The following is a 17729-nucleotide window of genomic DNA, read 5'->3' as shown; positions in this document are numbered from 1 at the left end:
AGAGGGTTCAACAGGCCGGTTGGACGTAAAACAAAAGTTGAGGAGTTCCAGGAAAGGCCTTTACTGCACCAACGTTTCAAGCAGGGACCGCTTTTCTTTAGGGTGGACACGCCATCCCACCCTGAAGGAAAGCGGTCCCCGCTTGAAACGTTGGTGCAGTAATATATATATATAGTGAGAGAGAGAGATAGAGAGAGAGAAACGGCAAATGAAGGTTAGGATTTTATTAATATTATTATTCTTTAAAGAATAATTATTCTGCCGAGAAGACCAAAGCCTGGGCATTCCGAAAACGTGTTAAATTTGGGTAGCTAAAAATGACTGCCTTTAACCACGCATGTAAGTTTGCTTAAAAGTTTAGTGGGACGGTAGGGGTGCTCGCCACGTTTTGTTCCGCCGATTGGTTCGTCTGTGATGTCGACTTCATTGTTCCGCGAAAAGAGCCGAGAGGGAAAGCCCCCCCCCACCCCACCCAGTTTGACTGGGGGTGAGCTACTGGGCAGTGAAGTGATGACAGTCACTGGAATGATCTTCGTTGCGATAACAGCGGTCCTTCGAGTCTGAAGCCGCGTCCAGTGTCCGATTTGACCTTTGGTCGGTGCTTGTCTGGTTTCCTGGTCAGCCCCGCCTAAGCGATGAAAGGGTATCTTTGTTGGCTTTCTTTTTATTTTTTTTATTATTATTGTTGTGCTAGCTCGAAATCACGCGTGTGTGTATGCCATCTCACCTGCGAAGCCTAGAGCAGGATGTTTAATCTTGTCAAGGTCGAGGACGTCGTCGCTCGGCTGCTCTCTTCGCATGCCGTGCTCGATCGCGAAGGAGGTTCAGGGAGGGGGCTCGCGGGTCTTGTAGAGAGGGGGAGAGAGAGGGCGTGAGGCACACTAGGTTTTGCGCGCGGTGATAACCCTGGAAGCAGAGTTGGCATCGGGAGCGCCGCCTGGGTGCAGCGAAGAGGCCCTTCCTCCTGGGTGGTTATCATTTGAGCCCGTTCTCGTTTCGCCCTTCTCACTTGGCCCTTCTCAAAACAACCATTCTCAAAAGGACCTTCTCGCTTTGACCTGTCGCATTTGGCCCTTTCCCGTTTCGTCCTTCGTATTTCAACCCCTCTCATTTGAGCCCGTTCTCGTTTCGCCCTTCTCACTTGGCCCTTCTCAAAACAACCATTCTCAAAAAGACCTTCTCGCTTTGACCTGTCGCATTTGGCCCTTTCCCATTTCGTCCTTCGTATTTCAACCTCCCTCATTTGAGCCCGTTCTCTTTTCGCCCTTCTCCCTGGGCCCCTTTCAAAACAACCATTCTAAAAAAATATCTTGCTTTGACACGGCACATTTGACTCTTTCTACTCCAAATTTGTTTTGTTTTTTGGGGTAATATATATTCATAAATTCACTAATATTTCCTGTTGTGTGTGTGCCACGCTATTGGCTTAATCTCTCTGCCAATGATTTTAGCCGTGGGTCGTGGTCGTGGACAAAAGCTACTGCCTGACTAAACAACAGACCAACTACTTATCGCAGACAGATCACAGTCCGAAATGTCACTTTCTTTGAGGTCGCACTTTGCTTGGAAACAGAGTTTCCAAGCAAAGTGTCCATTGTTTTCTTTCTTTTCTTTGTGTTCGTTTAGAGAAAGAGAAGCAGGCGACATTGTACAAACGTATTACGTTATCTATAGTGTTTGTATTTTTGGGGGGTGAGAAGTGTGTGTGTGTGAGGGGGGGGGGAGTGGGGAACGCCGGATGGGAGAACAACATAGGTCGAGAGAAAGTGGGGACTGTGAATCCAGTTCTTTTGTTGTCCGGGGTGGGCCGTGGGTGGTGGGAGCTGAGTCATAAAACGCTGAACCGTCAACTTGCACCCGGAATTCCATGATCGAATCGTCGCTTCACTCGACAGCGAGACGTCAGTCAGGGAAGATGGACAAGTTTGTTCTAAGCGAAACGCAAAAAAAGAAATTGTGTCTTCACCTTGAAGGCTACAAGTATTACAAACGACGACAGAATGCAAACGGAACGATCGCGTGGCGTTGTTGCCGTTACACTTCATCAGGATGTGTGGCTTCGATATTGACCGAAGAAGACAACGTGAAAAGCAGATCACGTAAGTTGCTATATTCGATTTGCCTTTGACGGTCTGTTTCAGCATGATAGAAATCGCTATTTGTTTTCGTTCCTTACTTACTCTTATCAGCACCACTTAGTACAAGCCTAAAGGCAGTTAAAGTGTCATTGCCCATTCACGTTCCTATTTACTTATAGACGATCATAACCATGCACCAGACGAGGCGACGCTTGTGAAGGACCAGCTGCGCGTGGCACTGAAAAAGGCAGCAGCAGCCAACCCCAATACGCCCGTGCCAAGGTTGTTTCAAGAGGAACTTCTCCGAACTTGTTCTGCAGTAGGTTTTACATTATTACATCTATCGCGTATAAAGAAGTATTATTCAAAGTTAGCTGAACCAAATCACTAAATTTATTCTAGGTGCCAGATGAAGTCGCAGCAGAAGTACCCACGTTTGCCACCCTCAAGGATACGATGTATCGGGAAAGGCGTTCAGCGCAGCCACCGCTTCCATCATCAGCCTCCACTCTGCAACTCAACGACGCCCACAAAAAGACAGAAAGCGCAGAGCCGTTCCTGGTCGTCGACGACCGCAGTGATCCCTCGTCTTGCATACTTGCCTTCGCTACACGAGATGGAATGCAGCGGCTGTCGTCAGCCAAAATTATTTTTGCGGATGGGACGTTTTTTGTTGTACCGCACATCTATGACCAACTTGTAACCCTGCATGTTGTAACCGACGGCGTGCATAGCGCAGCGGTTTACTTCCTGTTGTCGGGTCGGTCACGACAAACCTATGTCCGTGCTTTTCAAGGGCTCAAAGCTGCATTCATATCGGCTGGGATTTCATTCTCGACCCCTGATATTTTCATGACGGATTTTGAGCAGGCGCTTATTGGTGGTCTGCGCGACGTGTTTCCTCAAGCTGCTCATCGCGGGTGCCATTTTCACTTTGCGCAAAGAGTATGGGCTTCCGTTCAGAGGGCTGGGCTCCAAAGTGCATATTCCAGTGATAACCAAGTAAGGGCTCTGATTCGTAAGCTCGTGGCACTTTCCTTTGTTCCGCCTTGTGATATCCCTCGCGCCTGGGCGTTTCTGCATCAGGAGGGTCTATTGCTCGGTATACCGGAGCTACCTGCTGTACTCGATTACTTCGACGCGACGTGGATAAGTGGCATTTTCCAACTCGAACAGTGGAACCACCATGGAAACAGGGGACCCAGAACCAACAACCACATGGAGGCATGGCATCGAAAAATCAAAGGCATGTCAGGAAAAGCGCACCCGAATCCCTTCGCGTTCATTGATTTAATCAAGAGAGACGAGGCCCAAACAAGAGTCCTCTTGCTTCAAGTTGCAAACGGGGGAGCCGTACGTGCGCAAGGCCGCAAGTGGGCCAATAAAGACAGAAAACTGGCGGAGCTTGAAGGCCGTTTCAACAGCGGCGCCATTTCGCTTTTTCAATTTCTAAACTTGGCTCAAGCTTTTTCTGGGCTGTAAGCATTGTTCAGAGCTTTAGCCGGAAAAATAAACGCGCGAAAATGTTGCCGTTGACTCGTTGTACGAATGTGAAAATGTGTGAAAAATAAAACCAAGTTGTTCGTCCGTAAAAGATGGTATCCCTTTCTTCGAATGCAGAAAAATGAATTCGACAAAGCTTCATATTGCCCGTTCGCGCACGGGCAATATGAGAATGGGCCCAGTTGCGAAAAACCGATTCGGATCTTATGACAATATTCCACCGAGGCGGACGAAGTGAGAATAGGACTAAATACGTAAGGTTCAAATGCGAATGGTGCGTTTTCAGATGGCGGGCAAAAAGAGAAGGGGCCCAGTTGCGAAAATACTGATTCGGACCATATGAGAAGGTTCAAACGAGGCGGACCAGGTGAGAATAGGACGAAATCCGCAAGGTTCAAATGCGAATGGGACGTTTTCAGATAACGGGCAAAATGAGAATGGGCCTATTTGAGAAAAACCTGATTCGGATCTTATGAGAAGGTTCAAACGAGAAGGACCAAATGAGAATGGGACGAAATGCGCATGGTTCAAATGCGAATGGGACGTTTTGAGATACACCCCTTCCTCCTTGGCGGTGGATGTCATTTCCTCAAGCGGGGAGAAAGCCTGACCTCGGACCGAAGTGGGGGAGGAGGGACAGCCTTGTGGGATTCATGGTCGCTCTTACGCCACCGCTGATTCGGTAATGGGTAACGCCGCGGTGAGGGGCAGAAGCGGCTTGATTTCATGGCCGATACACGTTCCGCCTATGGGAGAGCTCCCTGCGTGGAGAGGAGCGACCTGGTGGCCTTTGTCGCTGACTTGGCGCGCGTACAGGTACACCGAGGCCTCGGACGAACAGATGGCGTACTTGGGAAACTAGCTACACGAATAAAAGTTATAAAATTAATTAAGCGAAAGACTCCAGTAATAGAATAGGCGGTCGGTGCTCCCGTCGTTTTGTACGGGTATTTGAACGAAATGAAGTGTACCGCCTTTGAGTCTGTGCGGAGAGCTGTTGTTCGAAGGAAGCCGCCTTCAAAGCAAAAAATCTATTTTTTTATCGTTTTTGTTTTATTTGTTTTTCTCACGATGTACAAGGTGTAACCAAAAAGTTCCGGTACTGACTTTGTAGGCTAAAAGGAGAGGGCAGCACAGTGATGCGCGCGTGGCAGTCAAAGGAAGGGACCACCGTGTCTCGTTATATACCACAGGGCGTCGCTCGGTGAACATTTGCAGCTGCGCTACGCGAGTTTTTATGACCATGTGCACGGGCACAATTGCGATTTTAACATAGACTGCAAACCAGAGCGAGAGCGAACACCAATTCTGCGTCAAACTCGGCAAATGTAGAACAGAGACCTTTGAAAGGATTCAGCAGGCTTGTCTCCAAAAGCAGTGAATGTTGCGAAGTGTTTTGAGTGGCAGTTGAGCCTCGGGAAGGGCAGAACATCGCTGGAAGACGGAAGAGTGGTAGGGCTGATATGACCTTATCCGACGTTTCCTTGACTTCAGTGATGTTCTTCCATTCCTTAGGCGGCGAGTGCCCCTCAACACACCTCGCACACCTCACTGCTTTTTGACATAAGCCTTCTAAATAATTTCAGAGGTCTCTGTTTTAGATGGGCCGGGCTGGATGCAAAAATTGATATTCGCTGTCGCTTTAGTTTCCAGATATAAATAGAGAGATGGCCATTATGAGGGGGGGGGTTTGTGCATATGGTCAAACAAGCTCGCGTAGCGCAGTTCCAAATGTTCACAGAGCGACGCAATTTGACGTAACGACGCAGGAAGGCCTTCAACTGCTGCGCGCGCATCACTACTGTGCCGCCCTCCTTTTTACGCTACAAAATCAGTCTCGGAATTTTTTTATGAATCTTCGTATAGTGGCAGTTACTGATAATGATACCAACCTGCGTGCGCAAAGACATCAACGGAGTATCTGGTGTTCCTATCGGAACGATCTACTCAAACTCTACTAAAAGCAGAACATTCACATCGGGCCCGATTTTAGACATGACCATATACGTTGTATGTGCAGGTATCATTTGGTATCATTTCGGCGCATTTTTCTTTCTCGCGTTCGATCCTGCACAACCTGACGATCTGTTTAGCTGTAGCTCCGTTGGTTTCCCCAGTGAGAGTGGCACACCTTCACGTTTGTGTATCGCTGCGAGCGTGCGCCCATTCGTTCGGGAGCACCCGGGCCAGCATCCCCCGATTGGGCGCACAGCACCTTGGCACCCGTGGCGCGTCCTCCCACCGCTGTCCTCCGCGGCCATATTTCTCTAATGAGGCGCTCGTGAACTCGTGTAATGGGCCGTACCGGGAGATGTCGTTGTCGGGGGTCCGCGGGGCGTGTCCGAGACGACGCCAGTAATCTCCGGTTCGCCTTGGGGCCGCCCCGGGACTGGCTCGCTCTCCGGGGTTCGTCACAATGACTCTTCCGTTTCCGGCTTTGTGCTCTTCCTTCGGTCACATGGCCGCAAACTGCGTCACGCGTTTCTTTTTTTTTTCTTTTTTTAGAGCCACTGGTGGTAGTTGTTGCGGTATTTTTGCGAACGTGGCATCCTGGCTGATGTCCGCCTGCTTAAGTGCATGCAGTGTGCACATATGTTCTGTTGCTTATTTAGCGGTCAGAGGTGCTGACACGAAGGCGTGGCTTTGTAGGGGTGGCCATGCTGCGGCGCACGAGTCGTACGCGATTCCTGGCAGGTTCGGGTGGTGCCTAGAGCAAGGTTTTGTATGGAACAGACGACGTCACACCATTGTCTCTTCGTGACGCTGCGTGCGTTTGCTGTCAGCACCACCCGGATACAAAGCCTTTGCGCTGAATTTTCTGGGTCACCGAGAGAAGGGAAGCACGCTTTTCTGCCATTTCCACTCCCCATTTACACGCGCTCTTTCTGCACCACCTGGTTCTTCTCCTCCCGTTCCTGCGTACTGGCTTCGTAGCTCAGTCAGCAGCGCATTCGACTTCCACACCGGTGACCGCAGTTCGATCCCTACCACCAAATGACTTCTTTTTTTTTTTTTTTTTTTTTTTTTTTTTTTTTTTTTGTGGCGGTTACGGGTTGACCTTCACATTTTGAACTTATACGCGGCTCCTGAGGTTCTTTGGCCCTACAAAAAGATACCGCTTTAATAGGTGTGAGTGTGTGTTGGAAAATAGAGGACGACCCGTCGTGAATAAAAAAATAAAAAAAACAGTATTATTTTTTATTATTTTCTGCACGCTGCCATATTTTATACTGCTCCGTTTTGAGCATGCGTAGCTGGTCTCTTTCGTGGCATATCAGACGTCGCGCATGCGTCCGCATCCCAGGACTCGACATGTTTCGCCTTGGTGAGCACACCGCTGTAAAGTTGGCTGCGCGAATACCGCTTTAAATCGAATAGCGCAGCGTCATTTCTGCAACGATTTGAACGTTGAAAGAATTGGCATCTTCTACTTTTGACATTGTTCACCTTGTCACAAAGGACAGAAAACACACCTCCTTCCTTCGAAATGTTGCGATTCCGCCACGTAATCGCGAGGCAAAAATTTGAATATTCCCCGACCTGCAGCCGCAAGCGGCGGCCATGAGAACCACGCCACATGACGTCAGTGGCGGTCTTGTAGAAAGATAGCCAGTTGTGCGAATACCTGCTCGATAAAAGGTAACTTTCCTATAAATCTTGTCGTTCCAACGTAAATTAAATGCGTCAAAAACCTGGTAGTCATCGACAAAACTTTTATTATACGGAGTTTTTGTGGCGCCATCTATCCTAGGTTCACAAAACCGTCAGCTTTATCTGCTACCGCGAACAGCCGCCAGAAGCCAAGGGGGGAGGGGGACAGGGCCGGACGGGTATGGCCGGACCCGCATGAGACTTTCCTCCTTTCACCATATCGTTCGCGCTGCGTCCGCCAGCACGTGGTCACGCGGTCGCGAGCGGATGAGTTCTCGCTGCACACTGATGGCTCTAAAGAGAGAGCTTCACCGGAACCCCGCGCAACCCCCATTGACGTCACAGCGCACGTGACTCGGAAGATGGTGAAGGAGTTGAGAGGTGCCGAAAACCTCAATCTTTGCCCATTTTTAAAATAAAAACTAGGACATGCAGGCAAAAGCGGTTTTTTGTTCTTTACTTCGGAAAGGTCGAGACACCAACTCCCAGATTATTTAAAGGGATTGTCTGGTCGAAACCGGAAGTACTTAAGTTTTTGCGCTCGTTATGTCGAGGGAGCCTTCATGTACACAAACGTCATTTTTATTTTGATATATGTTCTCCCGTTATTAATTAAACCTTTCATGACCGTATGTACGAAACTGCATTCCGAATTTCGCCAGTGTCAATGGCTGACATCCGTAGCTGCTGCGTGACGTCACAAAACGCAAAGGTTTGTCGGATGGTCGGGATAACAAGCGTTACCTAGCTGTGTTTGGAGATTTGTGTTTGTCCTTTGTCCCTCTTGTTCCCCTTCTCCAAGGATTATTTTCGTCACTCTTGTCCAGCTCGCTTGTGCCTTTGCATTTAATTGCATTATAGTCGATGGATGTCTTTATTCTGTTTCGAATTAGTCTCCTAGACTGTACCCTACTGAAATACGGTTCTTTTAATGCAGTTCCCAAGCGTGTGCAAAAAAAATGTCAGACCTTTTAGCAGTATATTACTCGAAAACAGCCATAAGCTTCGAGCAGACATATGCCGTATCGCGCAAACACAACTGCGACGGCCACCGATCGAACTAGGAGCGCTTGCAAAGCAAAGGATGCAGATTTCGCTCCTGAAGCGGCACCTAGGTACACGAAGCGGCATCCGGGTACGCATTTCTGCGGATCCACTGGACCGGTGATGAGGCTGCGGGAATTGAATCGCAGTTAGTTCATTCTTGAGAATTGAATCGCAGATTAGTTCATTCTTGAGAATTGAATCGCAGATTAGTTCATTCTTGAGAATTGAATCGGAGATTAGTTCATTCTTGAGAATTGAATCGCAGATTAGTTCATTCTTGAGAATTGAATCGCAGATTAGTTCATTCTTGAGAATTGAATCGCAGATTAGTTCATTCTTGAGAATTGAATCGCAGATTAGTTCATTCTTGAGAATTGAATCGCAGATTAGTTCATTCTTGAGAATTGAATCGCAGATTAGTTCATTCTTGAGAATTGAATCGCAGATTAGTTCATTCTTGAGAATTGAATCGCAGATTAGTTCATTCTTGAGAATTGAATCGGAGATTAGTTCATTCTTGAGAATTGAATCGCAGATTAGTTCATTCTTGAGAATTGAATCGCAGATTAGTTCATTCTTGAGAATTGAATCGGAGATTAGTTCATTCTTGAGAATTGAATCGCAGATTAGTTCATTCTTGAGAATTGAATCGCAGATTAGTTCATTCTTGAGAATTGAATCGCAGATTAGTTCATTCTTGAGAATTGAATCGGAGATTAGTTCATTCTTGAGAATTGAATCGCAGATTAGTTCATTCTTGAGAATTGAATCGCAGATTAGTTCATTCTTGAGAATTGAATCGCAGATTAGTTCATTCTTGAGAATTGAATCGCAGATTAGTTCATTCTTGAGAATTGAATCGCAGATTAGTTCATTCTTGAGAATTGAATCGCAGATTAGTTCATTCTTGAGAATTGAATCGCAGATTAGTTCATTCTTGAGAATTGAATCGCAGATTAGTTCATTCTTGAGAATTGAATCGGAGATTAGTTCATTCTTGAGAATTGAATCGCAGATTAGTTCATTCTTGAGAATTGAATCGCAGATTAGTTCATTCTTGAGAATTGAATCGCAGATTAGTTCATTCTTGAGAATTGAATCGCAGATTAGTTCATTCTTGAGAATTGAATCGCAGATTAGTTCATTCTTGAGAATTGAATCGCAGATTAGTTCATTCTTGAGAATTGAATCGCAGATTAGTTCATTCTTGAGAATTGAATCGCAGATTAGTTCATTCTTGAGAATTGAATCGCAGATTAGTTCATTCTTGAGAATTGAATCGCAGATTAGTTCATTCTTGAGAATTGAATCGCAGATTAGTTCATTCTTGAGAATTGAATCGCAGATTAGTTCATTCTTGAGAATTGAATCGCAGATTAGTTCATTCTTGAGAATTGAATCGGAGATTAGTTCATTCTTGAGAATTGAATCGCAGATTAGTTCATTCTTGAGAATTGAATCGCAGATTAGTTCATTCTTGAGAATTGAATCGCAGATTAGTTCATTCTTGAGAATTGAATCGCAGATTAGTTCATTCTTGAGAATGGAATCGCAGATTAGTTCATTCTTGAGAATTGAATCGCAGATTAGTTCATTCTTGAGAATTGAATCGGAGATTAGTTCATTCTTGAGAATTGAATCGCAGATTAGTTCATTCTTGAGAATTGAATCGCAGATTAGTTCATTCTTGAGAATTGAATCGGAGATTAGTTCATTCTTGAGAATTGAATCGCAGATTAGTTCATTCTTGAGAATTGAATCGCAGATTAGTTCATTCTTGAGAATTGAATCGCAGATTAGTTCATTCTTGAGAATTGAATCGCAGATTAGTTCATTCTTGAGAATTGAATCGGAGATTAGTTCATTCTTGGGAATTGACTCGCAGATTAGTTCATTCTTGAGAATTGAATCGCAGATTAGTTCATTGTTGTATTTAGAAGCTTTGACTATAGGTGGCGCAAGCCGCCGCCCGATTAAAATGGTTCAACCGCCACCACGCATCTATCCATCGTTCTTTCGTCGTTGGCGGTTACAGCTAGGAATTAAGGCTGGGCAATTGATCGGTTAACCGACCGATTAATGGTTTAATCGCGATTAATAATTTGAACAGGTTAATGGGTAAATTTTTTGACGATCCTAAAGAGACGAAGATTCAACGTTTTCACCACGCAGAAGTGAACGAGTACACCTAAATCAAAGGATAACGCTAGGTGTTTGCCCTAAAGTAAACTGTAGGTACGAGATTCGTAACTTGAGACGATTGCAGAAGGCAATTGCAACCTGTCCCGCCCACGTCAACTCCGTTTGACTGTCCGTTTAGCGGCTATTGTGAACAATCAAGGGAGGTCGCCCTTGCTGGAGAATATTAACGAACCTCTTTGCCACGTGCGACTCAATTAATAATTTCTAAGCCTGAGTGTCTGAAGTGTTCTCAACCACACAGAGGTTGATTCGAAATTCAAATTGTATATTGCGCCGTTTTCAGAAATTTACCAAAAGCAAGCATAAAAAAAAGAAAAAAAACTCTTTTATTATATGCATGGAAATGAACGAGACCGATTAATCGATTAATTAACGCATTAAAAGGTTGCGATTAATCGGGTTAAATGTTTTAATCGACGACCAGCCCTACTAGGAATGCGGCGAACCTGCCGAGGCTCGAGTTGGATCAGGTTCTGCTTTTTCGAACTTCTGACGCCAAGTTGGACAGAAGTTTTACTCAAGTTGCCATTTCGTGCGTATACGCGAAACTTTTTAAACGAGCTGACGCTGCCTGGCGAAGGAGATGGTGCAGCATTGCGTATATATAGTTTCACGTTAATAAACTAACTAAAGCCTCAAACATCTTTACTTGTATAGTGTGTAAGATCAGTTTACAAATATAAAATAAGCTACTTTATAAGTTATTTGTTCCCCAAACTTGGAAACATATCCGTAAGCCGAGTTTGCTTCACCTTTGCCAGAAGTTGGAAGGTTTGCAGAAGTTGTCGAACTGTGGACGAAAGTTAGCGACACTTGGCAAAGCGCACTCGACCGCACTCCAAGGCAAATGCGTGAACAATCCTTTTTAGTCCGGGGAACTGCGGGAGAGTCCTCGAGCCGGCCCCGGGGGCGGCTTGGGCCACGGTCAATCGATCGCAGCGGCGGGCCTCGAGCACTTCGCATCAAGGTCGCGGGTTCGACCCCGACCCGCACGGCGACGCTTTCTCGATTTCGGGGCTGCCTTCGGGCTGCCGCGAAACAATGGAGCCGGGATTTCGACATCTGGGCGGCCGACATATTGGGCGGCCTCAGACGTGGCTTGCACCTGTAACGTGTCGAAGGAAAAGATATAGAACTGCTTAGAAAACTGTGCTTGTATGAGAGTAAACGTACTTCGAAGTTTTTAGTGGAGTTTAATCACGGATTGGGGTCGACGTTTCGGCCTGAGTCGGGTCTTCATATACATAGGTACTAAATTAGATTGTGCTGCGCGTAGATTGCGCTCCAGTTTGCGAAGGAAGGTGAATACGTGTGCACGTGAAAAGCACGTGGGGTTGCCAGATTGGTAATTCCTCTTCGCTTCTCGCTGTGAAAAACGCCGCAGCTGCGCGAGCACCTTGTATCACAAGTGTTTCTCTATTTATTTTTTTTCTGGCAATTTTTATTGTTAAAAGGGCATGTGTTTTGAGTTCCTTTGTCTCGTTTAAAAAAAAATGTTATATTCATCTCTTAAACAAAAATTGCTTCTTTTTTTTTTCTGAGAGAAAGAGAGAGAGAGAGAGAGCACGAAGTTTTAATGTGCAGATGAACGAACCGAGTGAACAAACGTTCGACAGGGTGAACTCGTGGAAAGCAAACATTCCAGTTGGTAGCTGAACCCTCAGCCTGTCGATCTGCGTTGGGGAGTGCGAGGGAGTGCGCAGTACCTCGTGATCAGTGACGTTGGACCGCGTACCACGACGATTTTTCACTATTTCTTAGAATAACGTACCGTTCTGTTCGACTGGGGTGTTCAAAGCTCCGATACGCAACCGGGTCAGAGTGAGGATTGACTACATAACAAGGCGTCAATCCTTTCTCTGTCCCTGTTTTCTGGCGCTTTTGGTACATAATGAACCAACTAGCCCAGCTAACCTCCTTGTTGTTCGACCTGTTATTTTTGTCTATCATTGACGGTACCCTGAATTTTCGTTTTTTTTTTTTTTTTTTTTTTTTTTACTTATTATTATTATTCGTAACCTCTACGGGCGGGTTAGTCGGCTCCGTCGAGAGCACTTTTCACCGGGCACGGGTGCATTGCGGAAAAGCGACAGCCGCGGAGTAGACATCGGGCCTGTCGCTTCACGGCAGAGTAGCCGTGGTGGTGGCCGTGGTGAAGGGCGGGTTGCATTTTCGCGGTCAGGAGAAAAGCGCTCCTCCAGAGCGGCATGTTTTTCGCCCAAGCGCCGAATGTTGCGCGCACACGCACGCACGAGCATACGCACACACTCAAAGCTTGCTTTAAAATTTTCGATTATAAGGCGCGAATTTCAGCTGTGATATCCTGGCCGTTAGTCGTGGTTTCTTTTCGAATTCTACGTTAAATATATATATATAGCGAGGTGACTTCTACAAAACACTAAATCCCTCGTTTAATTGCCACCGCTTTTGGGCATCCGACTGTTGGAGGGCACAGGCGGTAAAGCATAGGTTAAAAACTAAATTGACCTTAGCAGGAAAGATATAGAAGCTAGTATTTTTTAAATAAACTATCGCTTACATTTATTTTTCATAATAAACCTGCATTAAAGCCATCGCGGTGTTTATACGTAACTTTCTCTATATTGGTATCTTTAATATTGGGCATAACACCCGTTTTGGTAGTTAAATTTATTAGATGGTAACATTATTTCAGCGTAATACTTTTCTTTAGTTCTACACTGAAATAGCAATTCAGAGATGTTCGTGCTAGGCACAAAAGTGGTTGATTTAAAGGGCCTTTAAAAAAGAAAAGAACGGTTTACAACGTTCCTTTGTCTGCTGTTTCTGCTTTTGACCGCAGACACTGTTGAGTGTTGGAGGGAATCAAACGGTATGTTGTGTCGCCGCGCCTGCTTATAAGTTCCTGCATCATGGGAAAGCAAATAAGGCTGGACAAGCCGATGCCAACATGCACGCGATCTTAACGTTGACTTTACACTCAAATTGACTGAGAATGGGACATTTGCTCGGAAAGTTCGTTTTGCTGCCCCGCTTCCAAAGGTACTCCGAAATGGCTCGTACCAATCACTTCCCGGGGCCCGCGCTTTGTAGCTCTGTCGGAGTTTTAGGCAGTTCTCGTTTCTCGTTACCCTCCTCTTCGCTTCATTTCATGCTAGAGATCGCCTTTGCTTATATATATACCTAATGCCACGATGTCTCGATGCGCAACGCGCGTCTTGCTGGACGGGACTCATCTTTGCCAATTTGAGTAGCTTTGTCGTCTCGTTGAGAAACACGCGATGATGTTCAGGAACGGCAGCCGGTCTGTGGAGCGGTGTGTAACTCGTAATGTGAAACGAGCTGATGAAAGCGCTGCCGCCCAGTAGAATGGCAAAAGGAGAAAATCAAAGGTGGCTGGTAAACGTCTAGACGTGAGAGAGCGAGGTTGGTGGAGGGAGCCGGGGTTGTCCAACTGTCCCGTAGAGAGACGGCCAGACGGCTTTGACTCTTTACTAGACGTGCGACGACGAGGGAGCAGAGAAAGGGACCTCGTTCGGCAGCCTCCCCGGCGATCTGTCTGTCTTCCCGCCTCGCTTTGTTCTCGGCTGCATTGTTCGGCCACTCGGGGAGGGGAGGGTTCGTGTCGTCGGCGAATTCGAGCAGTGTCTGCGCATCTCCACCGTGAGCGCTACTCGTCGCTTGTTTGTTCGATTGTATCTCCTTTTAAGTCATGATCCGAATTCCGCCTGAAAACCGTCACGAAGGAGCGTTACGGAGGATCGTCACTTCGATTTCACTCGCTAAATCTTGCGAGGAAATCCGCGTGACGTGATTTCGTCGTGTGACGCTCGAGTCACGGGATGTACATTTTCCCGCTATGTTTAGTGGATGAAATTGATGTCACTTGACGTCGAATTTCTGCGAGGTGGTAATTGGCGCTCAGCAGATCCTTTGCTCGCCGGTCTTTGTTGTTGTTGATTATTTTTATTTGCATCAAGTACAGCGTTCATGATACTGGAAGCTTGTGGAAAAAGCGGTCGCAAGACCAGCTTGACAAAGCCACAGGCCCCCACATTGGCATTTATGCAGCACCAAAGAGAAAATAATCAACATGCCATACTAGATCGCAGCATCAACAGAAAAAGCAAAATAAAGAGAAGCAACAATGGACTCAGTCAAATTACGTCACAACCACGCAATTGTAGGATATCTTGAAAGGCATTGTCAAGAATAAACAAGATCACCTACATGCGCAGCAACTTTCAAATTTTAATAATATTACGCAGCATTTTTTACATAAGAAAAGTCGACTACGGGCTGAAATAGCAACGCCATGCTTTAAACGTAATATCTAAAAGCCCAACATTATCGGCAGCCAATCTATTTAGTCACCTTGGCAGTTTGTTTTTCAACTTATCTTGCCCATAGAGTGTTCTATAGGTGCTAACATTCCAAGGCACACTATGGCGCCTTGTGTAGGCGGTAGTATTACTATGTAAGTTAGCCAGTCCTTTTAAAAACGATGATTTAGTTTTTACTTCTTGTTTAAAGGCTTTAGAAAGCCGATAATCGTACATTTTATGAATTGGCAATACATTATATTTTACGAACAACTCATGTGTATGAAAGTAAGACGGAATATTTTCAACAACTCTTAGGAACCGTTTTTGTAAGACATGTATTTTATGTAGATTGGCTCGAGTTGTGGATGCCCAGACTAAGTTACAGTGGTTAAGCTTAGATGAAAACAAATTACTATAAATTAAAATCACGTTTCGTGGCAAAATATGCCGATTACGATAAACAAGTTGGACTGTTTGGGACAGCTTAGCGGCTACGGAATCATTATGTGTATCTCACGGCAAAGTTTAGTATGATCAAGCTTTTATTGGTATTATTGGCATATTTATTAGACAAATCAATAATTAAAACTTTCTATTTGCTGTTGGCCAAAATAATGCCACTCCATGCCGAAAGAACTAACAGGTCGTCTCTGAAATCGGCAATTCGCAAAAGAAAACAGAAAAAAAAGTGTATATGTGTGTTTTGATGAATTATGGATGGAGCATGTTTTGCAGTCTACTAGCAAGCAGCCTGACTTGCCTTTTCCGCCTTGCGAAGAAATGAGCTCCCGTTAAAGGGGCAGTCAAGTGGTTTTTGAGTTCGTGTTTTGATAATGACAGCTGAATTTAGACGCCTGAAGTATCTTTAAAAACCAAAAAGTATAGTCATACGGTGATTATTTCTTTAATAAAAATGTAATTGAAGGCCGCCAAACCTCGGATCCATCCGAAAACGAAACCACTCTCATTGGTCGTCGCACGCTTATCAAAAGGATCTCGGGCCAATGGCGTTGGACGACGTTCCGTCGCGCAGTGATCCCGAGGTAGCCGCATCGGCGGAACCTCTGTGTCATTCGAGCTTCGATCATGGCGGGGTTCTCTACGCTCGAGGACCTGACGCCGTTAGAGGTTGAAGTTCTTCGGCGGACAGCCGACCTGGGGATGATTTCCTATGACGCCACTCCGACGTGCGATGTGGACTATAGCAGCGCTTCGGAGTTATGTTCGGGTTCCGAGGACGACGAAACGCAGACCTTTTCGGGCGTTCTTCGATTTGCGGTTGGGGCAAGTCGTAACCAAACCAACGTTTGACATCGCAGCGTTACCTCTGGTACGTGATGTCAAACGATGTCGCCACGTTGACTTTCGCCTCGGGAGAACGGGGGGAAGGCTGGTTCAGACATGTGCAACGAGCGCGTACCTACGACTGCGTCCGTTGCAACCGGAACGACCGCACTGCGCCGCGCGTACACACACCTGTAACCACTACAACAAGCGCAGCGGGTCGTCAGCACGGCGACCGCTTCTGTACGCCGCCGTCAGCTGTGTCAGCGGCCCCTCTAAAAAAGGGGACGCACTGCTACTCAATGCCGTAACAGAATATAGACAGACAGTTTTCTAGTCTAAAGCTTTATTATTTTTTCTTGATAGGCTTGCAGGGTACAGCGAATGAAAAAAAAATAAAATAAAAAGATGCAGCGCCGTCTTGGACGATCACGACTCTAATACACGACATTGCAATAGAACAAATATCGCCACACGCCTTTTCTACGATTATAAAAGACAATGTAATCTTAGCAGCGATATAGCAACGTAGAAATATGATTTCGTGATCAGATAGACGTTGCGAGCGTTCAGGATTGCTAACCGTAATCACTTTTCTCCGGTGATGAAAACGCGTGAAAATTCGTATCCTTTATACGGTACGCGCCAGTAATGCCTTGAACTTGAGCACACGCATGAAATGCGCCAAATCAGAAATCCGGGCGATGTTCGAGGACACAAATGCTTAGAAAGCACCACTGTAGTCGAAGTAAACAAACACGACGGCACGGGCGTTTCTGCTATCTACTCGTGCCACGACATCGCCGCACGAGTAGGTGGATGTTCCCTTCTAGTACGTGCTGGGTTATCATAGCGAAACACGACGAAAATTCACAGTCAAGGATAGCGCTTTTACGCGGAACGATGAGCTTTCACCAGGCCGTCCATTCCGACGATCACCACCGACGCCACGTTTGCGGATAGAAGGAGCCGGCCGGCCTGCAGCGCGCGGAGATACGTGCGCTTCCGCGCATCCCTGGGGAACGGGAAATTCACCCCCCGCGGAGGAAGGCAAATAGAAAACGTAGTCCCTTGTTTGTGAAACGATAATTGCGCTATCGCGTATTCTAAACTAGAAATATTTTACGTCTTGTGAAATTATCATGCACAACATATTTAAATGAACTGAAAATTGTTTTTTAGTGAAACTTTAAAAAGACCGCCAAAATTTTCAAACATACGATAATTTCATTGGTCCTCGCAAGTACAGAAAAGAGTGCGCACGTATTTTATTCCTGCGTGATTAATAGGCGTTTCTGCCTTCTAAAACTGAAGATACTCATTCACTGACACTTCCTTAACACCATCGCACCAAAAAGTAGCTTCTCCAAAAACCGCTTGAGTGTCCCTTTAAGGCAAGTGTCGGGTGGCAACCAGCGCGCACTGCGCTACCAGGCGCTAGCTACGCAACATTTGCTTTTTTTTTTTCTTTCTTTCTAGCGCCCATGTTGGTGCGCCTTATAAATACAGACATCCATCTATATATATATATATAAAAAAAAAAAGACGGAAAAGGAAAACGGTGATTGGGCGTTGGTGCAAACTCTGTCGCGTTCTCAGACTGTGTGTTCATTGACAACCTGCTCCAGCCTCGGCCAACGGAGAAAAAGAAGGAAAGAAC

The 17729-nt window shown here is 45.9% G+C and overlaps 2 protein-coding genes across 2 annotated transcripts in view; both read left to right on the top strand.

Moving 5' to 3' along the window:
- Positions 1-17729, top strand: part of LOC8051380 (protein roadkill) — a 156502-nt gene that overhangs the window by 8921 nt on the left and 129852 nt on the right. The gene's annotated exons all lie outside the window — the stretch shown is intronic.
- On the top strand, positions 1809-3672 carry LOC115309566. Its single transcript, XM_040219406.2, has 3 exons — positions 1809-2099; positions 2258-2397; positions 2481-3672. The coding sequence occupies exons 1-3, from the start codon at positions 1868-1870 to the stop codon at positions 3558-3560; spliced, it is 1452 nt and encodes a 483-aa protein (XP_040075340.1). The 5' UTR covers positions 1809-1867; the 3' UTR covers positions 3561-3672.

Source organism: Ixodes scapularis, unplaced genomic scaffold (genome assembly GCF_016920785.2).
Source record: "Ixodes scapularis isolate PalLabHiFi unplaced genomic scaffold, ASM1692078v2 PGA_scaffold0__279_contigs__length_252992795, whole genome shotgun sequence".
NCBI classification, from domain to species: Eukaryota; Metazoa; Arthropoda; class Arachnida; order Ixodida; family Ixodidae; genus Ixodes; species Ixodes scapularis.
This window is presented reverse-complemented; position numbering and strand designations above follow the sequence as displayed.